This window comes from Diadema antillarum, unplaced genomic scaffold (genome assembly GCF_040938485.1).
Source record: "Diadema antillarum isolate AM-2024a unplaced genomic scaffold, OU_Dant_1.0 scf00000197, whole genome shotgun sequence".
NCBI lineage: Eukaryota > Metazoa > Echinodermata > Echinoidea > Diadematoida > Diadematidae > Diadema > Diadema antillarum.
The window spans coordinates 3,525,955-3,552,444 of record NW_027271086.1 but is presented as its reverse complement, the minus strand read 5'-3'; the positions used below and the strand labels follow the sequence as shown (position 1 = coordinate 3,552,444).

The window sequence follows — 26,490 nt, the reverse complement described above, 5'->3', positions numbered from 1 at the left end:
GTATGTGTACAAGTGTTTGCATGTTTAATCACTCCCAAAATGATCGGTCTTCTTTGCAAATCAAGCAGAAAATGTGATTAGCCATGAAAAATTTGACATGCATGATTTCTTAAAGTGTTATATCTGCGATGAAATGTGGGTAAAAATTAGATTAGAAGAAAATTTTTTACCCGTTTATGCGGAGAGGTAACCCGATTATCAGGTAATTTTAATGTGCAATGGAACTGACTCTGACAATACTACCCAATTAAACGGAGCACCCGTTTAAAGCGATACCCGATTACGCGGAGAGTACTGTACTACTACTACTGCTACTACTACTTGTCAGCAAATGAGGAAATAGAAGTGAAGTGCCACACATCATAAATCGGCATGAGTATTTGTACTTCTTTCAGTGAAAATGTATTTGTCGTTGATTAAATTTCCTTTTTTTTCTCTGATGCTGTTACTTTGCAGTATGTCACTATGCGTGTCATGTGGCCTGTGCTGATAAGGCACCCAGCGTATGTCCAGTGCCCGCCCAGCAAAGTGAGTGAATTCATCTTTCCTACCTTTTTTATGCCTCCACCACAAAGTGTCACTGGAGGCATTATGTTTTCGGGTTGTCCGTCCGTCTGTCTGTGCATGAGAAACACACCAAAGTCAATTCTTAAGGGGTTTATTACATTCAATTGTAATTAATATGCTTTGAAATGAGATGAAAAGAAATTAATTCTGTTACTTCAGGTTATAGTTTTCCCTTGCATATCTGTGGTAGCAGTTTTCCTTCTGCTGTCTTTCCATACGGTGTGTCATTTAGCAAATCATGTGATATGTTTTGGTAAATCAATGTGACAACAAAGGATTTTTATCCTTTTGGCAGAAAGGGTCAATGAACTTGGGAGTTCAAGTTGCGCATATTTAAGGTTTGCATACGCGCAGTAAAGCGCGTGCTCTGCTCGAACGAGGCGCCTCCTAGCTGGAAGCTGATGATGTAAACAAAAGGCTTCTACTTTAGGAAAATGGGCGATTTTCAGCATGCGTGTATGGGTGGAGAGGGTGGAAATGAGCTGCTTGGCAGAGGTCTGTGCTCTCTGAGTGCTTTTCTAGTTATGAATACAATCTTTTTTGCTTTTGATGATTGCAGTTGATTTCAACTGTCATTTTTACATTCTTCAGGCATTTTGAAGTGTGGATAGTGATGATATTAGCAAACATTCCCTTGTTCTGTACGTTTATGTTGCCCAGTGGCGAAACCACAGGGGATAGACCCGGACCGAGGCATCGGCACAGCGTACGAGGGCTTCCTGAGGATACCCAAGCCCGGCGGCGTGAGGAAGGGCTGGATGAAGCAGTTTGTGGTGGTGTGCGACTTTAAGCTCTTCCTCTTCGACGTCTTCGAAGGGAGGAATGGTCAACCAACCAACGACGTTTCACATATCTTAGACATGAGGTAGGGTGTAGTGCAACTACATTGACATTGCTATGTCTACTGCAGTGAAATAGAATCAGACTGTTTATTGCACCAGCTATGCAGGGATGCCAACTGTCACTTTTTGTCCCCGCTGAACGAGTTCGAGCAGGGGACTATGAAACGGGCTCCGTACGTGTGTGTGTCCGTGTGTCCGTCCGTCCGTCCGTGTGTCCGTCCGTGTGTCCGTCCGTGTGTGCGTCCGTGTGTGATCAAAATCTTCAAATTGCTACTTCTCTGTCATTTATGAGCCAATTTTGATTCTGTTTGCTTTATATGATAGCACTACATGGGAGCTTTGAAACTTCTACACAGAATTTCAGTCGTGACCTTTGACCTTGACCTTTGACCTATATTGTACATTTTGCTACAAAATGCTACTCCTTCGCCATTTCTAACCCGATTTCGATTCCGTTTGCTTTATGTGATGGCACTAGGTGAGGGCTTCAAAACTTTTACACAGAATTTTGACCTTTGACTTCTTTGACCTTTGACCTTGATTTTTGACCTGTATTGTACATTTTGCTACAAAATGCTACTCCTTCGCCATTTCTTACCCGATTTCGATTCCGTTTGCTTTATGTGATGGCACTAGGTGAGGGCTTCAAAACTTATACACAGAATTTTGACCTTTGACTTCTTTGACCTTTGACCTTGATTTTTGACCTGTATTGTACATTTTGCTACAAAATGCTACTCCTTCGCCATTTCTTACCCGATTTCGATTCTGTTTGCTTTATGTGATGGCACTAGGTGAGGGCTTCAAAACTTCTACACAGAATTTTGACCTTTGCCTTCTTTGACCTTTGACCTTAATTTTTGACCTACATTTTTTGTACATTTTGCTACAAAATGCTACTCCTTTGCCATTTCTTACCCGATTTTGATTCCGTTTGCTTTATGTGATGGCACTAGGTGAGCGCTTCAAAACTTCTACACAGAATTTTGACCTTTGACTTCTTTGACCTTTGACCTTGATTTTTGACCTATATTGTACATTTTGCTACAAAATGCTACTTCCGGCGGGGACATGTATTACGCACCGCGTAATTTCTACTTTTCCTTGTTTTAAACAGTATTTTGTACTTTTTTCCCTTTTTTTCCCCCAAGAACATGTCAGGTTTCATTGAAAATACTGTTTTCCCAAATTGCATTACAGGGTGCTCCCTCTTCAACAAACATGCTTTTACAACAAAATAATGTTAAAGTAAGGAAAAATTTAGATCCCAAAATCATTAAATACATGACGAAAGAGAACTGCAGATCCCGAGGACTTTGTCATAAATTACAAGAGTCGCCTGTACCAAATATGTCTGTTACAGGAGAGTTAACAAAACTATTTTTCCATCAAAACTATGCAGTTTCAGCTCTCAGAATACTGCAGTGCTGTTAAGGTTGGCATTCCTGGCGGTGATATCTTTGCCTCATAACTCTCTTACTGCTTTGCGCACAAAAATATCACAAAAATCATATTGCTGGCCACCAATTTGACAGTTGCACACCTCTTTTTCTCACTTACAAGTTGTATGCTACTTGTATATTCTGATAATAATGAAACAACTTCATGCAAAAGAAAAAGAAAAGATAATTTGTATTATTTTCAGTTAGGAAACAAAAAATGAAGATTTTTGTAGAGACAACATCACTTCCTTTCTATTTTTTCTGTCTAATTGTAATAATCTCCTATCATTCTGTTTGTCATGTTATACTATGCATATCCAAAGTTATCCTGCAGTGGATTAGGTTTGCATTTGATAAGCATATATCCTTTTCATTGATGTATACAATGCAAGAAAAAAAAAAAAGATGTGTGATATGACACAGACTCAGCACATAATTAATATTGGATCATCATGAGACTGCCTCCAACCAACATTGTGTATTCAGAGATCTTGGGATTGTATTAACTTGGGACTCCATCATCATTGAGCGTAAACTAGACCCTCTACCAGCAAAGCGATTTATTGTTAGTTGACCGCGGAACATCTCGTCTTTTCTCACATTCACATTGTTTTGCCCATGCTTGTGCTCACTCAGGGACGAAGAGTTCTCGGTCAGTTCAGTTCTAGCATCTGATGTCATCCACGCACCCCAGAAAGATGTGCCGTGTATATTCAAGGTGAGACCTCCTTGCCCTGTCCTAGTCTGTACATCTCAGCAATCATCATGCAGTAATCATACCCTTGAACGTGGATGTCCCCAATTTTTTTCCTTTCATTCAAATTCACTTTACCTCAGAAATATGCCAATATGGCTTGATTCTGTTATCAGTCCAAATATGATTCAGTGGTACTGTGGGGCAAGCTTCCTTTCTTTCTTTACTTTCAATTTCAGAGATGTTGTCAATTATGTTTGTGTAGTCTTCAACCCACTGATATCGGATGTGGCACAACTATGCTAGAAAGGTGTTTGCTGATATGCAGACACTTAGTGAAGAGCAATATGAGTTGTCATTACATATAGGAATACTGTCCAAACTTGTCTTTGACCCATCACGAATGACCGCTCACCGCTTGACCTTTTGCCTCCTCACCCCCCTGCCCCCCTCTCATCATCCGTGACCCGCCAGGTCTCGGTGTCCCAGCTGAACCCGCCGGGGCTGACGGCCCAGCTGCTGCTGCTGGCCGGGACTGAGCAGGAGAAGCGCAAGTGGGTGGACGCCCTCGCCAGCCTCCACGGCCGCCTCAAGTCCAACCGCTTGCCGGACCGGTCAGTCTTCAGGGCGCAGGAGGTCTTTGACAGCAGTATGCCCCTGGTCAAGGTCACACACTGTGCTGACCTTGTTGGTGAGTTGTTTTTTTTTTCCCATAATGATTGGGTACCCACTGTTTGATGTGACTGTTCAATATGTCACCAGTTTTGGCACTTATGAGGCAACGCAGTGATAAGAATTAAGATTTTCTGTTTGAAGCTAATTCTGTGAAACAAAATATTTTTGCGGCATGAAATTTTCACAAATTGCCTCTTACATTCAATGCATATAGTGTAGACAAGAACTTTCGCGTGCATTTCACAGTATTTTCTTGGAATAAATCAAGTGGCACAAGTAGGAAAATTACTTCAACTGAGTATTTGCTTTTGATTATGTAATCAGTGAAAATATCACTGACTGTTTCAGTTTGAGAAGGTAAGAATGTCTTGCAGGCATCATGTAACCTCCATAGGACCTACTGTACGAGCTGAAATTTTCGCGTACAGATATTTTTGCGAATTGCTACTTGGAGGACATTTTCGCGTGTTGTTAATTTTGCGGTTACGAGGGTCTAACTGAACTTTTGATATTTTCGCGGTTCGAAGGCGATTCACGGAAATTTCAGCTCGTACAGTATATGATGCCAAATGTACTGTATATGCCTAGTATTTCGCGATGTTTTTATTTTCGTGAATTTCGGGCGGATGCTATTTGCAAATATAAAAACATACAAAAATATTAGCTCTGATCCCGATATGAATATGATGTGCATGCGTACAGTCCCGAATTTAACCACTCGCCAAATGGTCGGGAATTCCCGTTTCGTGAAAATTTAGACTCCCTAAATATATCGTGTAAACAGTATATTGTCACTCTGCAAATTGCAAGAAGCTTTTAATCAGAGGAGTGTGTTTTTGTGTTTTCTTCATATACACGGCCGTTTATGATTGGCCAGACTAAAAAGCATAGACCAGATGCATGCTACAAATATTGGATCCACATGTCAGCAGAGACTAAATGCTTGTTTGAAAACATGATTGAAGTTCAGTCTTTCATGATGAAGCCCCACAAGGTATCGAAGTGACGGTAACCTGTGCCTATTTTTTTTTCTTCTATCGGGTTCCCATCTTGTAGTGAATGTCATGTTCTTTTATTCTCCTCTTTTTGCTCGTTGCAAACAGATGCCAACCGCTTTGTGATTGGTACGGAGGATGGCCTGTACACGGTGGAAATCTCCACGGGGTACATAGTGAGGGTAGACCGCAAGCAGATCCACCAAGTACGGGTACTCAAGGACGAGCAGCTAGTCATTGTCATATCGGGTAGGTCTTGGTGGTGATGTGAGGTGAGGCAGGAGAGAGTAAGAATGAGATACTTAGTCTTGCATTCGTGTCAGAACAATGTGTGTTTCTTTCTTAAACATTGGATAGAAGAATGAGTTGCACAAAGTTGTGATTATAGTGAGGGGTTGTATAAGGGCAAATAACTGTGTACTTTTATGAGGTTACCTTTTTTGATCTTTGTTGTGGTGTGTCATTGAAATTTTGTCCATAGCAAGATGTGTACCTCAAACCAATATTTTGAAGATTAAAAAAAAAAGGCCTTGAAATGGGTTTTTAAAAGTTGTAAAGTCAAAATGGAATAACATGTGATTGCCAACATCTATGACACTTTGTCGGTTGAAAACATGAGTCCATGACAAGATTGTGTGCAGATGATGTAAGACTTAAAAGCTCTCCTCTAAATGACCCTTGACCTGAAGACTATGTCACCTCTCTCTGTACATTTCTCTCCCACATCCCCCCCTTTCTTAAAATTTTCTGCCACCTTTGCAGGAAGGGGACGGCACCTGCGCCTCTTCCCCATCGCCTGCCTGGACGGGGAGGGGACCGTCATCAAGGTGGAGGAGCCGCGGGGCTGCACCATGTTCACCACGGGCCTCATCCGGCAGGGCTCCACCACCTGCATGTGCGTGGCCATGAAGCGCACCGTGATCATCTACGAGTTCAACCGCAAGATGGGCCGGCACAAGCGCATCAAGGAGGTGACGCTGCCTGCACCCTGTCAGTGCATGGAGGTGTTTGGCGGCCGCCTCTGCGCCGGCTACACCTCCGGCTTCGGTCTCTTCAGCATCCAGATGGTGGACCAGCACGTCCAGCGTAAGTTGTCAATCATGAAGTTTTTCCCCCAGTTAGCCAAAAGATATCAGTTACAAATGTGTTATGTTTCGTAGCTTTAATCTGGAATCTATTTGGCATGTAGCTTCTTGGTAATTTTTTTTTTTTTTTAAATCTCAGAGTTGCTAAGCTGCCAAGTATGCATGTTCATTGTTTTTCTGTGTCATTTTCTTTTGTGTTCAGGGGAGGGGAGAAGTATGGATGTATGTATGGATTTATCTCGCTACTCATAACGGATGCTGTGATGATTACAAAGACTTACCAAAGATTAGATTCTCATTTTTCTTTTTCTTTTTTTTTTACAACCCCATCACATACAAAGGAACTATGCTCATCACCCTCAGTGTCAATTTTCAAAAAGAATCTAAAAAAAGGTTCCTGTTTTCTTTTTGACCTCGTCATTGAGATGATATAGGTCATGTAAAAGCACATTGATCAGTTTGAGTGAAAATGCACCATACAAAAGACTGTTTATTATCATTATGCCAATTATTTTCCACACCCAGCCCTGCTGAACATTGAGGACCCATCACTGAGGTTTCTCACCGAGAACCCGACAGAGGCGATAGCTGCGATAGAGATCAGCTCCAGGGAGTACCTGCTTTGCTTTTCAAGTTAGTACTCTGAAGTCTCTCTCTGTTTACGCAAACATATAGTTGCATTTTGATTTAATAGTTGGGAGTTGTCATACTATAGCGCTTTTTTTGTTCAACTGAACAAAGTATATTGTAATTTTGTTGTTGTTGTTGTTGGGGGGGGGGAGGGGTTTGTTTTGTGTTTTTGGCCATGATGGGATGACTGTAGTAACCAATGAGCAAATTGTTCTGTGTCATGTTTCAGCTTGATCTTGATGAAGTGACGTACATTTGGAATACTGTCATTCATTCATGATTTCTGTACTGGAAATAATCTGAGTTTTCATCTTAATTTTTGTTTTTATTTAGGGGGGCGGGGGCAAGATTATGTGTGAACAAGTATGTAAAAAAATTAAGTAAAGAAATGATGTATGAGCAATTTTTATTCCCTGGGTTATTATTGCTTGAGGTTTACAGCAAATATGTTCTGGGAAGCATTTTCAATGAATATATAGCTGTTTCATCAGGTCACACACACACTTGAGTATGTACTAATAGAAACTGCACTAATGTAGTCTCTTGTAGCCTGCTGAAAAATGCTGCTCTACCAGTGTATGGATGTAATTTTCTTATAGTTATTCAAAGATTGTTTCATGTTTGCTTTCACTCATTTATTTTCTGCTCTCCCTCTCTGTCCCCCTCTATGATTCCATACTTTCTCTGCTTTCTACTTTATCTCCCCCCCCCCCCCTCTTGATGTCTGTCTGTAAACATCCTCTCATTCTGCTGTGCAGCTCTTGGTGTGTATGTAGACTTCCAGGGCAGGCGGTCGAGACAACAGGAACTCATGTGGCCGTCTCATCCTACTACCATCGGTAAGGCACCAACTACAGGGGCCCGTTGCATAAAACTTACCATTGAATTTTAATGGTAACTACCGTCAAAATTTGGCATCACAACCAATCAGCATCAAGGATTATAAAATTTACCGCTAATTTGAAGACTTACCGCTAGAAAGGAGCGGTAAGTCCTGCGGTAAGGGTTTTATGCAACAGGGCCCTGAAGTCTGAAAACGTGCAGAGTTGCCGTCATTCCAATCAGATAACTGTGTTCTGCAACTCTCTGTAGAACCCAAGTTGCGTTTTTCTATCTACAGAAGGATTCTTGAAAAGTTACAGACAGTCAGTTCATAGGGTATTGTGAGAAGATATGACACACCTCAACCATTTCTAGGAAAAATAATCAAGATTAAAGAAACAGGCATACCGGATCTTTGTCACAGATAACATCGCTGTCCTAGAAAGGTCACTGAATGTGGAAAACCTAGCAAAGTTAAGCCAGTTGTGTCCTCAGGAGTGTCAGGGACGCAGAGATTAGTTTTATGATATGGGCTTAGTCCATTATTGAGCCAGGGCGAAATTATTATAAGGGCTCCCTCTTCGAGGAAGATTTGTCTGCATTGATTATTCTACTTGATCCATTATGGCTCAGTGGTTAAGACTATGGACTCTCATACTTGAGGTCCTTGGTTCTAATCCAGCAACAGCAATGCTCGAGCCCTATTGCAAAGTACTTGATAATCTTCCATCACCTAGTCCATCTTGGAGGGTCTTAGTTGATCTGATGGTTGCTTGCATAACAGCATTTTATTGCTTTGATGGCCGCCACAAAAATGAATAAGACTCAAACATATCTATTTGTGCATTGCACAATGATGTTCACAGAATTGTGTGTTATTGGCAGAGTTACAAGGTGATAGCTGTGAAGTGCTGCATTATGTCACACTTGCTTGAGACGTGTATTCATTTTTTCCCCTTGTGACAGCCTTCAACAATCCGTACCTGATCGTATACAGTGACATCTCCGTCGACATCTACGACATCAAACTCCTGGAATGGGTGCAGACAATCCCCATCAAAGGAGTGAGTTGGAAACACTCAATAGCTATCTCTCAAATGCAATTAGAAAGATCTGATGCCTTTTTTTTTTTTTTCATCTGTAAGATGGCTGTGCAGTCAGCAGTTGCCATGTCATGGTGCATGCATTCTAATTTTATGCCAGTGTTGTTACAAAGTGACATTGCACTTATTCCGTGTCCAGTGTTATGACGTTCATTTTCTGTGCAACACGTTTGTCGGTATCTTTGAACAGTCCTCAACTATTATACTGACAATTTGTCTAGAGTGTACTTAGAGAATTGTTCATATAGTGATTGCCATGTAGTACATTGTAGTCGAAGAATTTTTAAAGAAGAAATGGGTAAAATTTTTCAGATTGTTAGACCAGGACACTTTGAGTGCTGGGGACTTTTCAGTTTGTTGACCATGCTTTCGAACCAAACTGTGGGCTTTAACGGTGGTATCATTTAATGCGGTGGAACCTTTTGTGGGTTTGGTAAACGCCCAAAGTAGGCAGATGTAGCGTGATGATTTTACGGAGTCTCACCAAGAGTCCCCAGCACCCAAAACACTTCTGGAAGAGCAGCCTCACAAACTTGTTTGCTCGCCCTTGGGTGGGATGATGCCATGAGATGCACGTGAAGGAATATGACGATTATGCTGTTATCTTTCGTTCCGTTGTGTCCGACAGACTCGGCAACTCTCGTGGGACGGCAGTCTAAACCTGAGCTTCGTGACGGACCTCCACGCGCCCCGCCTCGTCTACTTCCACAACCGGCTCTCTGTGTCGGGTGAGCACTTAGCCACAAGTTTTGGGGTTCCGCAAAGCGGCTGTCCGTCTGGGCGATCAGACAGCTGCAGCAATGGTTGACAGTGTGTCTCTACTGGTGTCTGATTCAATGAATTGAGGGTATTGCAAGGGCTGGAGAAATTTTGAGGGGAAGTTTTGTGAAATGCTTGAGCAAAATGTTTCCTTAGTTTGAAGGTAGCAGAGCCATACAACACATGCAGGCAAAACTTTCAAAAACTTGTTAGAATTGATGATGAATATTCTTGTTATATTTTGTTATGACCACTTTCATTGTCGTAATAGTTATTGCTCTCGTCACCGTCATCGTTAGCATTATAGTATTGAATGAGTATGAGACAATTTTTATTTTCTCTCTCTCTCTCTCTGTCTATCATGTGAGAATCAGATCCTTCACATATTTCAGATGTTTCTGAAACTGAAGCTCTTGTCAAAGAAAATTTATGTAGTACTAGAATTTGACACATTTGTGGTGTTCGTGCTAAAACCTATTAGTTGTTGTGTCACTCATCTATGATTTATGTTTACACAGCTTACAGATGAGTCACTTTCTGTAACACAACACATATGTCCATTCTTGTTTTCCATGCCATTTGACGTGCACTGTGTACATCTCCTCTTTTCCCAGTAACTATGATATAAATTCGTAGCCGTCACTTTTATCTTGGTGTGTTATATGTTAGTTTATGAAGTTATTGTTATCCCATTTTATAACCATTTGAATTCAGATGAGGAGAAGCTCAACATCCCGACAATAGTCAAGTCCAGCAAGCAGGCTGCCAACAAGAGGAAATTTTCCTTCAAGTCCAAGGAAGACATCAAAAAGTAAGCATTGCTATCATCCCATCGATTTGACGATATTAGTGCAAACCTGAGAAGAGTATTCCAAGTTTAGATTTATATGTTTACATTCATTTTACGTGAGCCATGCATTGCAATGGGATTTAAAAAAAAAGAAACCCTTAATGCTGCTTTATGTTTGCTAATTCTCCTTGTGCTGAGTCCCTCCCCTCCCCTCCCCTCTGCCCAAAATAAAAAAAAGATCCCAAAACAAAAACAAGAAAATAATTTCCCATGATTAGCATGTCAACTGAATAGGCTTTATTTTTGAGGTCGTGCCTATGGGAATTCACGAGTGATAATAAAAATAAAAGCAAAGCAAAACAGAACCAACAACAACAGCAACAGCAAGAGAGAAAGAAAGAAAAAAAAAAGAAGAAAAAACGACCTAGTGGATGCTTTTAAAAAAGCCCCAGAAGTGATACCCACTTGATCCTGCATGTCTCCCCAGCTGTGTGCAGTGACCTGATGCTGTTTGATAGACCTGTGGTTTTTTTTTACGGCCTGCGTAGCAATCCGTCCCATTAGATGCATGATGTAGTGAGATGAAAGCATCTAGCCTCACGGACTGCTGGTGTGGCTTGGCAGTAATAAGAGGGTCAATGCACTCACTCTTGTTGTTGCAAAGGATTATGTAATGGTCCTGGTCCCAGGGAAGGTGTACATCACTGGTATGCTTTGCTTGCAGTGATGGATGTTTGTCAGTAGCATTGTAAATTTAATTGGACAAGTCTGTGACAAAATTTGCTGACATGATTTTCGAGATCATAAAAGCTTAATTAAGCAGGAAGTATAATTGGGATGGTTTAGCAGCTCGACGTCATTTTTTTTTTTTTGTAAATTTAGTTTAAGAATAGGTTTATGCTAATCAAGAACCATATTGGGATTCAAGAGACATTGTCACCATGCTTTTTGTAAATGGCATAGATATTGGCTGTGACTGGAGAAGCCATTTTCTATTTGCTCTGTTTGGGAAGTGCACATTTTCCGAGTTTGAAAAAAGAAAAAAGAAAAGAAGAAAAGACAGACGGAAACAGAAAAGAAATCTGTGTTTTGCTTTAAGATAAACTGTGTGACAACCTGCATGAATGCTGTGTTAAATGCTTTTGTCGTACCTAAACCTGTGTATCCTTGTGTTTGCTTATTACACCCACCTAACCCTTTGAAAAAACAACAACCACAACAACAAACAAACAACCACCCAAACAACAACAACCATAACAACACAAAACAAAACGTACATGGCGACCAGAGGGGCGAAGTTTCAGATGAGGTATGTATACATTTCCTGCAGGTAAACTCGTATCTCCCGATGACTTCTTCATACCATCACTGTACTCCCAGTGTTAATAGCTTGATGTTACTCCCCTTTGACTCTATAACCCCACCATATGGATGTTTGTAATATCATCATGTACAGTCACTGACCAACACAACACTTTTCAGCAGCCGCAGCCTTGGAATCCAGCACCTACCCACGCAGCTTCCCTAAAATTCTAAATTCTTTTTAGTTTTGTTTGTTTTTCAACATATTTTTGCTACTTTGAGCGCCGTTTATTACAGCGGGAGCTGTCGGGCCTGAAATTCAAATGCCTCTGTGCCATTGTGCAATTTTCCTTTTCTCTTCAAAAAAAAAGAAAGAAAGAAAGAAAGAAAGAAAGAAAGAAAGAAAGAAAGAAAGAAAGAAAGAAAGAAAGAAAGAAAGAAAGAAAGAAAGAAAGAAAGAAAGAAAAGAAAAGAAAAGGGGAAGGGGGTAGAAGCCTGTATGTACGGATTTCACATGACATAAAAAAATTGCACCTTAAATAGTGAATGAGGCCATGGATTTAGAGCTTTCAGACAGTGTGCCCGAAGTTACAGAAGCCTTTGATAATACAGTTTACAGATAATTCAAGTGTCATAAATTGACCATGAAGAGATGTCATTGATCATGTGGAGGTTTCTTTCAAACACAGATCACATTCATTTTATCCCCACATCGTTTGTGACATTTCACTATGGTATCAGGGACATTGGAATTTTTCTTTCTTTTTTCCCAATCCTCTTCATAGGTATAGTGCAAACTCATTTTGTGTTTCATACTTCCATGGTAGATTTTTTTTGTGTATGTAGAAGGACTTTTAAGCCAAACATCTTTGCACAAATTCTCCGTAGAAGGAGGCTATCGACACTCTTTGACAGATTTTCAGTCAAAATTAAGGCAAACAATCCAGTTGGAGAAGGCTAACTTACACAAAAATGAAGAGAAGGGACTAAAGAAAGTGCAGTCTGTATTGCAAGGGAGGATTCTTTTCTGCTTTCTTTTCATTTGCAATTCAAATAAAATAACAACAAAGAGTTTAGTAACGTTTCTCTTCTTTCGCCCCGCAGAACATAGCAATCCACAATCTAGTCCTAATTTAGCTCTGCTCAAGATCTTATTGCCAGTTTGTTTGTTTTTTGTTTCTGTTTTTGATTTCGTAGGACTATTGCGCAGCGAATGGCATGGCTTTGTGCATCTTTCCCTCAATGCGTGATTTTTGAGTAGTGGACAGCATGCATGTGCTGCTCTTAATAACTGTATGGCTGGCCTTGCTTTTGATTTGCTGATCACTGACCACCCTTTTTGCATTGACCATGCCTTGACTTTTTTCTTTTTTTCAATTTCCAGTTGAAGCTCCGCCAGAATTGGCACTTACTATTGCTAAAGAAATGCTTTCTTGTCTTATTTTTTTTCTTTTAGACCAATTTTAGTAGTAGCCCTCATTTACAGAGCACTAGAGAGAAAAACAAAGCAAAAATAAAAAATAAAAAAGACTTTTGATGCAGTAAGTATAGATTTGTTGTATTATATGAGAATTGGAAAAACAAAGACACGACATACAGGGAAGGAGTAGAGTTTGGCTTTCTCTTGGGATGCGTAAACCTCGGGTAACATTTTATCCGCATTTCCATCTGAATGTGATAAATTATGTACACTCACTGGCAGTTTGTCTGTCTGAATAAGGATTGAAAGGTGATTTTTTTTTTTGGGGGGGGGGGGGAAGGGGGAGGAAAGTAAATGAATGTTTTTACCTTTCAAGAAGATGAAGGTACATATTGAGTTGGAGGAAAGTAAATGAATGTTTTTACCTTTCAAGAAGATAAAGGTACATGTTGAGTTGAATGGACTTGAAGACCATCAGTGCACTTTCAGACTTGCTACTATTCTGTTTCAATCACAAGCGAAGCATGCTCATTGCACGGTAGTAGTTTTGCCCTTAGCATACTTGCGCTTTGCCATATTTTGTTTAATTTTGAGCATCAGTCTTAGTTTTTTGTTTGTTTGAATTTTTTTTTGTGCTAGATGAGAAAAAAAGAAATCAATTCCTTCTTCACTCTGAATTCATTGTAGCAGTTGTCATCATTGCAAATGTACCTGTAAGTGTTGAGTATGTGTTCATTCATTCACTGTGGACATTTGTGAGCTGTGATTTGTTGAATATGAGATGTTTGTATGAAATGTGAGAAGAAGAAGAAAAACAAAAAAAAAAACAACAACACTAGTCAAAGGAGGAGATGCTGTCTCTTAGGGCAACAAAGTTTATATTAAATGGTCTACATAAATATCGGTCAGTAATTGGTCTCAATGCAATCATGTGACTAATTCAGTGAGGATTTGATATTGTTATATTGTGAGTACTGACGTCACTTCAGGTGACATAATTCCAAAATTCGACTGGCTGCCGACGCGATGTGCAATGCGCAGTTTTGCAACTTTGCAACACATCCAAACTGGTGTGACTCCACGCTACAAGGAAATGATGTGTATTTTATATACGTAGACCATCTATTATAACAAATATTGCCCTGTCTGTCGTTATAATGTAATACTTGACAGTCCATTGGGAATTATGTTTTCCTGTGGGGATGCCAGGTGTTATATTACACCTCTAAAAAGGTAATATCTGTATAATGTTCTCCAGCAGTATTCTTTGACTCTACCTGTGCATAGACTGCCATCTATTTGGGAAGCCTAGCTCTGTATCTTGGGTGTGTCTAATTCTTCTTCACAGTGTCACTGGTGATTTTGTGTCATGTCAGGTCCTCATTTTGTCACAACCAGATATCCACAGTCTCTTCTCACCATGTGTTCAGTCGGAAAAATTAGATTATTAGCCTGTTTAAATAGATCATTTGGGCAGATACATATCGTCGCTTGGGCGACAAGACCTCGTATCTACAAAATGTCAAATGTTCAGGAGAGCCAAAAAACATGACGGCCAAAGGACTATACCAAATGGGACAGCCGTTCCTTTGACGTGCCATGGTGGCTTCATTTTTGGGGTAAGACAGCTAGGATTTGGACAGGACATCACTTAAACCGATTATTTGACCATAAATGCAAAAAAGTCATTTTCACCAAAATTGCAGATACAAGGTCTTGTCACCCCAGCGACGATATTTGTTAATGTACCTCGTTACACTTTTATTCAGATGAAATCATGTGGTGTACCAGTGTGTCTGTGCCATTCACCGTAATAACTCACATTGGTTACCGATTTACTCTCAAGAGATACCCATTTCCACAACTCATTTCGATGAATAGTCGATGGCATTTTACTCGCATCGCACATTTTTAATATGTCTCACAAACCGCCTGTTGAACATGGAAGATGCAGGTGTGTGCCATTCTCAGAAAGCATCAGAAAGAGGAGAAAGCGATACATTGTGCTGGAGGAGGTATTTGTAGTAGAATGGTGATTTTTTTTTTTACATGCTTGCACTGAAAAACACCGAGCCATGATGTTTAAGACCCAACAGCATGGGGCTCTGTGTAATTAGAAGGCTGGCCCGATTTGGATGAATTCGAAAATCCCTGCCACAAATTGTGTGTAGCTTTATCACAGATCTATATAGATGTAAGTACGCACATGGCTGAAGAATCTCGGCTGGAGTGGAACGTTACTGATGACCATACACTTCAATGTACATATTTGCTGATGTGAAAGTGGCTGCAGTAGTCAAGGTTTTTTGAATGTACCCAAGCAGGCAGGGAATGAAGTTTAATTAAATCAGGCCGCCCGTCTCTCCCCACGCTACAAGTTCTTTGAGAGCATTGAGGACAAAAGGGGGCAAAATTCTTGGTCTCGTGAAATTTTTAGCCAAGAGTTATCGTCCGGATGAGTGAATGTATTCCATAAGGGAGTGAATCATGGAACAATTAGTTATCTTTTTTTTTTTCTGTGGCCATGGAGATGAATCAAATACTGACATTCTTTAATAACAATCATGAATGTTTAACTACCATATTCATATCTTTCTGCTATCATTTACACCTTTACTTGAACACTTAAACCGACTTGTCATTGTATGAAGAAATCAATATCTTACTTTTGTTGTTGTTTGTACTCACATCAAAATTTATTCATTTATCAGAGGAGGGATTTTGTTTTGAAGAAATTCAAACGTGATCTTCAACAATATCCTCGTTTTAATAATTTGTTTGATGTGTGATCAGGTTGATTAACATGCCCAAGTGATATTAGTCAATTATTGTCACTGAGAATTACAATTATCACCTTACATCACACCAAAAGACAGAATAACAACTTCTGATCTAACCCATTTACAGATGATGGTGATGTTCAGTGATAAAAACATGAATTTAATACCTTGGTCTCTTTAAGCTATGCTATAACCAATATACTACCTGTGTATAAATTGAACCTTCTTTCTGAGACTTTTTTTTTCAGTGCTGTGAAAGATATTCTTAAGATTGATAACAATAACATTTTCATGTTATCCAATCAACTGTTTGATTATGGTGCATCTACTCTAAATCATGTTGCTCAAAGACACATCAAATGAAGATGTCAAAATCATTATTATCATATTACTACATGTATTACTACAGGCTGATATGATTTAACAGAGGAATGTGATATTCGTGATGGAGAACTAAAAAGACTGACATGTATTAAAAGCTTCATTTGGCTTGACATACTCTCTTTCTTCCTTGAAAAAAAAGAAAGAAAAGAAATATCATCTTGTATACAGTACAAAACATATTGTTGCGTATGCACAGCTATATATAACTCATTTATATCATACACCCACTGCTTCAAAGTATGGTTCCATTATGTGCTTTCAGATATTTCAAGTGTTTTTCCTTTTGTCTGTGAATTATTCCTTTACAGCACATACCTTATTCACATGGTGTCATTTCTTCCTTATTCCCTACAAAATTGCCAAATTCCCTGAATGTATGCATTCAGTCTTCATAGAATCAGTTGGCATGAGTAATATCTTAATAACAAGCCGGGATAAACAGTTGGAAGGACAAGCAGACAGAATACATGTAAACACATTCGGTGGAAACAAAAATAAATGGACGTCACTGTGCATTTACCCTTGTGAGTGATATCAGAGAGATGTATGCAGCGAACACACCCTGACTAACAAAGATATGAAAAGAATGTGAAGAATGTTGAATTTTGGAAAGAAATACATTGCTTCAAATTCATACGTCGATGTAGGGCAATTTGTCAATCACTTGCAATACATTGTTTGTTCTCAACACACCATTTTTTTTTGTGTTTTTTTTTAGATCTGAAGTAGGTTTTTTGTAGCCTGTATGATTATATAGAGAGGAAATAGTCTTGCCACAAATTTCAGATTGTTGTGCTCAACATGAGCCAGGGAAGATTGGTGACTCAGTGTTTTAATCAGCAACTCTTTTTTTTTTTATTTGTGGGGAGGAGAGGGGGAAGGAAGGTTTTATATGCACCTTATGATTGCCATCACATAAACTTTTAAAGAGAGAGCTGAGGCATAACAACTATGTTTATAGAAATTACTTGATCTCAAACAAAACAAAGAAATTAATACAGGAAAACCAAGCCAAAATTGACACCTTGACACAAGACTAACCATTGCACTGGGGAATTCCCCCTTCACCCATATTTTCCTACATGAACAGTCATATTCTTTCGAGGCACAAATCATGATATGTCCACATATGGCAAGAAGCTGCGATGCATTAAAATATAATGCCAACATGTAATCCAGACGTGAATATGCTGGAATACCGACTAATGAGATAATATCACTTCAATGAATTTTGTAATTCAGTGGCCAAAACTTTCCATTAGATTTTTGTACAAATTACAAAGTTTTTAGATATTTAATCTTGCTGCTGAGAAAAAATTAAATGAACGCTTGACAAAAATGTAGCTCTAGCCATTTTATTGTATGTGGCATAGGATATTGAACAGTAGCTTAGGAATTATTGTCAGGCAGTGTAATGTATAGTCAATCAGCAGGCAGTGTAATATATAGTCAATCAGCATGTTGGACCAAGGTTACTTCCAACCCAGGCCCACCACACAATGTTGTGTGGATTTCTGACCTCTTCTAATCTGGACATCTGCTTTAAATAGCCGGGAGAGCGGTTTGCTGCCCTGTTGTCCCGATTAGGCAGTAATGGCTGCATCTGTAGACCTGAGGCTACTGCAATCTACAAGCTTGATTTAGATAGCTAGATCCTGTAAAAGTGGAAATTTCTGCACATACGGGATGACATGAAACTAGTGCGAAAAATAGAAACGTGTGATTGTTATTGTTTGTTATACGTAATGATATATCGCTTTCATTCTGCGGAATTAGATTCATGCAAAATTCACTCTACGCGGCGGAGTGCACAAAATTATTCACGGAAATTTCTACTTTTACATCACTCCACTTCAGTAGAACAGTGCTTTGCAGCACACAGGCTTTCTCTCAAGAAAAGTTTGATTTCTTCCTGATAGATTGCTGGCAATTCTTTGTTGTTGTTGTTGTTATCATATCATGTGGTCTGATCATGCTGTTTGGTCTATTCCTCACAACCCCCACCTCTTCCCTCCCTCCGTCCCATTTCTCACGAAACAGGACAATTCATATATCACAGCCGACAAATTTCTACCACGTGACTCACATGGGGCCGGGAGACAGCCTGTCCAAGCTGCAGGATCTGCCGGTGAGTATTGGGTGAGACCGCTTCCCTTCTGGGTCAGTCCACAGGGTTGGGTCAGTTTTTGTGACATTCGTGTACTAGAACTCAAAATCCAGGCTTCATCAAAACCAAGCAAATATCTGCCAATAATGACTTCAGAAAGAAGCCGTTATCCCACCAAGTTTTAGTGTGCAAGCATCATGGATATTGCAATTTCAAACGGGAGGATTTATAGCCAATGTTTTATATATATATATATGCGCGATGTCCATGTAACAAAGGTATGAAAATTAATTTGGGTTGCAGCAAATCCATGAACGATTTCTGATTGAAACATGCATTGCAGGGGGCAAAGTTCATATTGACACTGCAAGAGTGAGTGCATTTGAAATGATCTTCATTTGTTGTCATGAAAAGGTTGATAGTTTACAAGCTGAAATTTTCGCGTACAGATATTTTCGTGAATTGCTACTTGGAGGACATTTTCACGTGTTGTTAATTTCGTGGTTGTGAGGGTCTAACTGAACTTACTTGAACTCTCACGAAAAAACTATAGTTGTCTAAACCAAAAGTACCTTACACGTGTAAGTACTGGTACTTTCTCAATTTGAAAGTAAAACAAATATCAAAAAGAAATACTTTACAAGGACTTTCGAAATTCGTGCCGGACATCGACAGGCAAGAGTAGCTGCAAGAGTAGACTGAACGCACTTTGAACAGCTATAGCTAGCTGTACTGTGCGACGTGCGTGCACAGTCGACAAGTTGAAGGCTAGCTAGGCGCAGCGCAGGACGGGATACATTTACATGTTTGCAAGTGGACGTTAAAATAACATGCACAATGAAAATGGATACATGCTTATCTGTGTTGTTTTCGCGCGTTGTTATTTTCGCGGTTCAAAGGCAATTTGCGAAATTTGCAAAAATAAAACCTCAACGAAAATTTCAGCTCGTACAGTACTTCTGTTACATGAGCATCATGCAATTTGTTGGCCCAGCCTGATGGACTGATTCTTCTCTTTAAAGCACACAGGATCAAAAAAAAGGAAAAGAAAGAAATGAGGAGGGGGAGAATATCGTGTTGTTCTTGTGCTTGACTTCACCCATGTTTCAGGCCCTTTGAGTCTTGAGAACAACCCAAATTAAATGAACAATGCCAAATGAAAACATGAAAACTTAATAAAAGAGTGCTCTTTGTGAATGTTTGCTTCATTGGAGGCATTATTGCAGCCTGTAATGGAGAGATATGTAAAAGGAGCAGATCCTCTTTGCGTGCCAGTCCTCGTCCGAGTCAAAATTTCTAAAAAGGTGGACTGCACATCACTTGGGATCAGACTATAGATAAAAAAGCCTGAAAATAAATCTGAGAAATGAAATTCATTGAAGAATGCAAATTCAGCCCGTCAGTTGTCTTGACTTTAAAAGAGTGAAGGAAATATGAGACATGACTAGCTGAGGATTGGAAGAAAACCACCAACCGCCCAAAAAAAAAAGAAGGAAGATATTCATTGCATTAACATTTTTAACCATGCTCTGTTCATAACTGTTCAGAAAGAAACCCAAGTAATATGAATGGGAATACATGTATTTTATACACGTAGATGTACTGTCTTCACATGCATCATTTTGCCTCAAGAAAATGTTGATTGTGGATCAAGTTAAAACATGCACCTATCTCAGTTTAGCACTGATTTCACTTTTGTTTGTTTTTTTTTAACTCTTCAATCCTCTTCAGCTAATGGAAAATAAGACATTTACTAATTTCTTATCAGGAATCGCATACTATAATGTACTACTTACTTATCTTTTCTTGCGATAGATTCGTTCAACAATTTAATTATGTTTTCTGTTGTTTTGTTTGCTTGTTTATTTGCTTCCTAAAAGATGTCATCGCATGCTGACTCTGACGCTTAGTGTTGACCCTCCATTATTATTTTTTTTGGTTTATTTTGTTATCGTCTGCGTGGTCATTATTTTCAGCTTTTGTAAAATTGCGTAAACACAATCTTCAAATTCATTTTAAAAGAGCATCAACCAGTTGGATTTCGGCTTCTAAAAGGTGTTTGGATTAGTTTCTAACTGCATCTACCTCACATCTGTAAAGTAAAGTGGTGCAGTGGCTTTTGTCCTGTAAGTTCGTTGGTAAAATCACTCCTCCCTGGGCACATTTTTTAAGTTGCTATAAGCTGTACGCTCCTCTCTCCGTTCCCCCATACCCTCATTCAACCCGTTCCCTCCCCCCATCTCCCTCCACTTCCACCTCCTCCTCCTCCCGTAGTCGCTGCCCGAGAACAAGCCGGCCCGCATCAAGAGCATGATGGGCCAGCCCGCCCAGCTGCGCTCGTCCGGGGTCACGCGGCAGCGCCCCAACACGGTCATGAACATCAGCAAGGAGTGGGACCAGAACGGCCAGGCGGGATCCTCCCTCGGCGCCGCCTTTGACGTGAACGTGGCCTCGCGCGACAACTCCCAGGGGTCGCAGGAATCACCCGACCTCTCTGGCCACTCGCCCAGGCATTCGCTTGGTGAAGGTGGGTACAGGCGACTACCATTATAATGAAGTCCTGGGGACCAGCAGTTTTCTTTTGTCGTATCCAAACAGTATAGCATATTAAGATGTATTGATGATGAATTCGGGATGTTAATTTGTACTGTGATTTAATGAGAATTTTGTTATAACTGTGCTCATTATAACCCTGCTGGCTTTACCAGGAGTGCACTGTATCTGTATTAGAATCATGAAAAGCATTTCAGGGACATACTTTGAAAAATATTTTAATATTAGGTGTTTACAAAAAAAAATCAAAACCACCTAGTTCTTGTATATATCTAAAATTCAAATCACTAAAGAATGAAGTTATACAGTGTAGATTATTACTGGGGTTAATGATGTTCGTGATTATAGTTGGATGATGCTACTATATACACCATTTATTTAGGGAGTCTATTTTTTTTGTGAATGGGGACTTCCCAATGATTTCGCAAGTGGCTAAATTTGTGATCTGGAGTACAGTACTGAATGGAGAGATGTATGCCTGCAGGTCACATTCATGTCGGCATCAGAGTTGATATTTTCGCGTGTTTTTACATTTTCGAAGAGCACCCGACTCGTGAAATATTGGGCATATACAGTAACTCCTTTCATAGGAGGATCAGGGAGATGGTAGCAAGAGAGACTTCCCACCTCCGTGGGAGGGTTGATTACTCGGTAGATATCGTGGTGTGGCATCACATCAAAAACACCTTGAGGGTATCATGGGAATATCTCACGTGTGGTCTTTAACTACCTGGATGCCTTCTGTGTCCTGTCGCCTTTTGCATGGGAAAAGCGTCCACCCTGTACAATCGTCTGACATCTTATTTTGTCCTTCCCAATGCTTTGTTGCACAGCATCCAGCTCCGGGACTCCACCCACGCCGCATCGGACCAGCTACGCCGACCCGGACCAGAATTCGAGCTAAGGGGGGTGCAGTGATCCGGAGACGAGAGGAATGGAGGGGGGCGCGGGATGCACTCCCTGCCCCGAAAGGATGCTGTCATCGTCTGCGAGGGGCAACGTTCATCGTGTCACCGTAGCACCCTTTCTACATTTGCATGAAAGTTTTTGCTGTTTGGTCTCATCAGATCCTCACATTTGAAGCTCGGTGTTTGATTAGCTTTTACTTCTGTGTCGCCTTGGCCGCGCGTCATGGCTAATTTTTCAAGACACATCGGCATTGCTTAGGCTATAACGTAAGATGCCAATGCTTTGGTGATTCTTTTTCCATGGATGGAAGTAGATGTTTAGGCTCTGGCATATTGGGGACTTTCCTCTCTAGAAATATACATACAAATATATATATATTACCAGGAATTTAGAGTGTCGTGTTTACTACAATGTAGGAAAGCAGGCTCTAAGCACAAATCGTCAATATTGTAACTCGAGTAAACATGGCTTCAAATTGCGTCTGATTTGATGGCATCTGTTGAGATGACGGTACCGTGCAAGCAGTCATCACTCAGACTTTGGGAAGGATAGAAGGATAGAAAGTTTTTTTTTTTTTTTGGGGGGGGGGGGGGAGGGGAATATGTTGTATTAAAGAAGCCTACAAGTAATGCCGAAATGAATAGATTGAACATGCAATGCTGTTGTGTAAGTTGGGCAGATCCTGTGTGATGAAAGATTTGACCTGCTGAGGATGGGACAGAGTGCCCAGGGAGTACACGGTGGTGTCGTGATCAATCTAGTTTCATGAGCTAAACTGCATGTTTTGCACTGCAAGAGGGATGTCTACCGCGGGGGAGTGGAATCGTGTGTTTGCCGCGCTTTGGTCGTCCTACGGTTAGCATCACAGAGTCCAGTATTGCCATCATTAAAAGAGAGTATTCAGTGGGAGGCTTTTTGATTTTCGTTTCTGGTTCAGCTTCCCAAGGTGGGGGGAAAATGTGCGAGACCCAGGTAGAATGTGCCACTGAAAAGAGGCAATGCACTGTCCACATTCATCCCTGGTGATAATCACTAGAATACCAAAAGCTTGTACTGTTTGCAGCCACCAAAAGAATTTGAATTGGAGGAAAAAAATAGTTGTGCTGTGCCCAAGAAGAAAAAAAAAAAAGAGAGGCAATTGTGAGCATTGACCTTTCACCTCAGTGGGGATTGTGAGTGGCATTCATGTGATACGACATAGAGAGAAGTGAGTTCCAAGTCTTTTAAGAGCAACAGGTCATCTCTAGAAATTTTTAAGTGAAAAGGAACCATACAAACATGTGTGATGCTGCACCATATTTGCCTGCAAAGAGAAATGCGTGGACATATCCTAGTACTGTGTAGCGTAGGATTGCTATAAATAACAAGGACATCTTCCAACAACTTCAAAACAGAGAGCCGAAACGCCGGAAAAAAAAAAATCATGCGAGAGTAAAGCTTTATGTTTGCTGCGTCTGTGTGTGCGAGTCAGCGTGTATATTCAGTGCAAGTGAATGCCAGTGAAGAAAGACAGTCGGTGAGTTGGGTAGTGATGTGCTGCTATCCCCCAGTATAGAGCTGACCCTTCCGTTCTACAGAAGTTCAGTGCACTCTTTTATTGTTCGTATTTATTATCATCATTGTTATAAATATTTATTGCTGTCATTATTATCACATGCACACATTCTGCCTCATCTGGGCCCCAGAGTACATATGTATACAGAGTGGGGGTGGGTTGCCGTGCTGAAACTTACTGCAGTGACAGGCGCCAAATAGGGTTTCAAAGATAATGTGAAGGGTACCTACGTAGGCCGCCCCACCAAAAACACTTGTGTCATGCAATTCACCCAGAACTGGTCCATATTATGACGGTACAGCGGATGCGCTGCCAACAAGAGAGATGAAATTCCAAACCACACATCTCTCATAACCTCACTGAGAGTGACAAAAGGGGAGGGTAATTGGGGTGAGGGAGGGTCGTCTATCAACTCACCCCATGCATGTGTTGCTGTAACTAATGAAGAACTGCTAACCCAGCATTAAAGCTATAAATGTCTGAACACCTGGTCCATGGTGATGAAATAGAGCAAAGTAGGGGCCAAGTCTAGACAACAGCGAGTATATCGTGTTCAATTGCCATGGCACTTCGAGGCACTGGTTGCGACAGAGTAGATTTTTCACAAGCCTAAGATTTCAGAACAAAACAACACACCCAAAACAAACATATAAAAAGGGAAAGCAAAACAAAACAATAAAAAGCCTGTTGTAAAACAGGAATTTCCCTTTTTTTCAATAGTGAGACTTTACAAGGACTCGAGAGAGAGAGAGATGCTCAAAATGTAGAAAGGGCAATAGTCCAGGAATAGAGATTGAAACGGACTATCGAAAATTTTGAGCCATGTTGTTCAGTTTGACATGACAATAGAGCGGCCACAATCCAAGAAATTCAGACAGAAGGTCCACAGAAAACCGCTCGCTTGTTTGTGTCCAGCTATTCTTAGTAATGTTTGGCGGTGTGACTGTGAATGCCTTTCTTTTTGAGGTCCAGTTTACTGTTTGCTTGTAAGGTGTGGAACATATGTATTGTTGGGTTTCCTTCAGTACCGTGTATGTATCCTGTTATTATTTCGTATCTATTCAACATAGAGAGGAGGAACAAATGCAGAACATCTCAGCAGCATTAATATATATATATTTTTTTCCTTTTTAAATTGTTGGGGTTTTATTTGTGGTGTTTTAAGTGCATTTCAAGAATCTGTATGTTCTTCATCAGAGCTGTTCAAAGTTTCTATTTGGTCGGTCATTTTTGTACTTGTACCGGTTGTACTGACATCTGCATTTTGTACAGATAAAAGTCTATAGAACTCTTGTGTGCTGGTAACATTACCCATTGCTTCCTTGTTGAAATACTAAAGTGCCCATTAGGTTTTTTTTGTTTTTCTTTTGTTTTTCTCTCCCTCTCAAATACACCCTGCCTTGAAGTGGATACTTTTTGTGTCATTGGATGCACAGTCTAAACCAACCAGTGTTCATCAGTTTACTCATGTCCTACCAGACATATCAAATTTTAGAGATATATAAGTTACGATTGAAATAATGGACATTTGTTTATACTTATGTGGTATATCTTCCTTGGCATTTAAACTCTAATCCTTTATTTCATTTCTTCTGGAATAGCCGTATCTGTGTCTTTCATTAGCTCATAGTAAACCTAACTTATGACAGCAGAGGAGAGAAAGAAAAAAATGTTTAAAGATGACCGCTAAGATGTACTTAATTATTTTTGGCTTCCTGTTTATATTTGTCGTGGAGCATCTGTTGTGTTATATATACTGTACAAATGTGAATATCTTATTGTAAGAAGAAAAAAAACTGTATTGTCATTTGATAAGAGGAAAATCTCGTGGGAAGATAATATTTCCTCATACTGGGAGATCACACTCTATCGGCATGTGAGAGTGCAGAATGCTCGTGTCAACTTCTTTTCTATTTTCCATAGAGGTGATGCATCTTGTCCCGAAACTAATCCTTAAGCTTTGCCACGGAATGCCCTCCATTGAGCTCATTAAGTGCCTAGATCAACCCTAACAAACTCGCAAGGACAAGAAAGCAGCTGTGTTGAACAAGCCGAGCATTTTTCACAAATTTCAGTTTACACCAGAGGTCACTGTGTGTGTTTGTGTGTATGTGTGTGTGTCTGACTGTCTATCCATCTATCTGTCTGTCTGTCTGTCTATCTGTTTATCTATCTATCTATCTATCTATCTATCTGTCTATCTGTCTCTCCGGCTATCTAGCATTTTGCATATTGCAGCAGCTAGTCCTGTATAGCAGTGATGCATTTTCCATGTCTCACTCTATATTTAGATTTGTCTATCTATCCATCTATATTTCTGTCGTTTTCCATATCTCTCTCTCTCTCTCTCTTATTAATGTCTAAAACACACACATACTCACTCACACACACACACGCTGAACACATACACAGATGAGGACATACTGTACGTTACCCTTGCTCTGTGTACAAAATGTGTCATATCGAGGAGTGGTTGTGTTTTTGTTGATGCAGATAGCAGATTGCAAATAAAAAACAAACAAGCAGCAACAACAAATTAAAGAAAGAAGGGGATGGGATGGGTGGGGGCTGGCTTATATTGAACAGAAAATGAAGGAAATTTAATGTGAGACGTCTCTGGTGGTACAATGTACTGGTCTTGTAAAAGATATGGTAGCGTGGGGATATCATATAGTAGGAAGGCTGGCCTGGCAGGGATATTGAGAATCCACGTAACAAATTGTGTATAACTTTGTCTCTTATCTCTATGTAAGTTCAAACACAGCCGAATAATCTCGACTGGAGGCGACCGTTACCGACGAGGGTACGCTTCAATGCACATATTCGCTGAGCGGTGCTGTTTGTGTTCTTCGAATGTACCCCCGGTGGGCAGCGAATGAATCGGGCCTCCCATGAATCCCAATGCTACTGGGTCTTAAAGAGAATTATCGGCAAGAGGCACTGTTCATGCTGCCCCCTTTTGGAATGTGAGATGACCGTTTGTAGTGAGATGTCTGCTTTTATTGCCGATTTTTACATGTACAGTTGGTATACTTCGGTTAATCAGAGCAATAGCGTAATAGCCCGGAATGATTGG

At 40.2% G+C, this 26,490-nt stretch overlaps 1 protein-coding gene across 1 annotated transcript in view; it reads left to right on the top strand.

Annotated features, from left to right (window-relative positions):
• LOC139723707 (serine/threonine-protein kinase MRCK alpha-like) overlaps positions 1-22,427 on the top strand; it is a gene marked incomplete at its 5' end in the record, with an annotated part of 79,985 nt that extends 57,558 nt beyond the window's left edge. The window contains 15 exons of the mRNA XM_071634929.1: positions 457-528; positions 1,228-1,432; positions 3,488-3,569; positions 4,020-4,236; positions 5,324-5,464; positions 5,978-6,301; positions 6,826-6,933; positions 7,689-7,769; positions 8,719-8,816; positions 9,484-9,583; positions 10,329-10,425; positions 11,693-11,713; positions 18,331-18,418; positions 20,672-20,924; positions 21,784-22,427. Of these exons, the coding sequence (XP_071491030.1) occupies positions 457-528; positions 1,228-1,432; positions 3,488-3,569; positions 4,020-4,236; positions 5,324-5,464; positions 5,978-6,301; positions 6,826-6,933; positions 7,689-7,769; positions 8,719-8,816; positions 9,484-9,583; positions 10,329-10,425; positions 11,693-11,713; positions 18,331-18,418; positions 20,672-20,924; positions 21,784-21,854 (1,958 nt within the window). The remainder of the gene's footprint in view (positions 1-456; positions 529-1,227; positions 1,433-3,487; positions 3,570-4,019; positions 4,237-5,323; positions 5,465-5,977; positions 6,302-6,825; positions 6,934-7,688; positions 7,770-8,718; positions 8,817-9,483; positions 9,584-10,328; positions 10,426-11,692; positions 11,714-18,330; positions 18,419-20,671; positions 20,925-21,783) is intronic.
• Between the last annotated feature and the right edge of the window lie 4,063 nt (positions 22,428-26,490).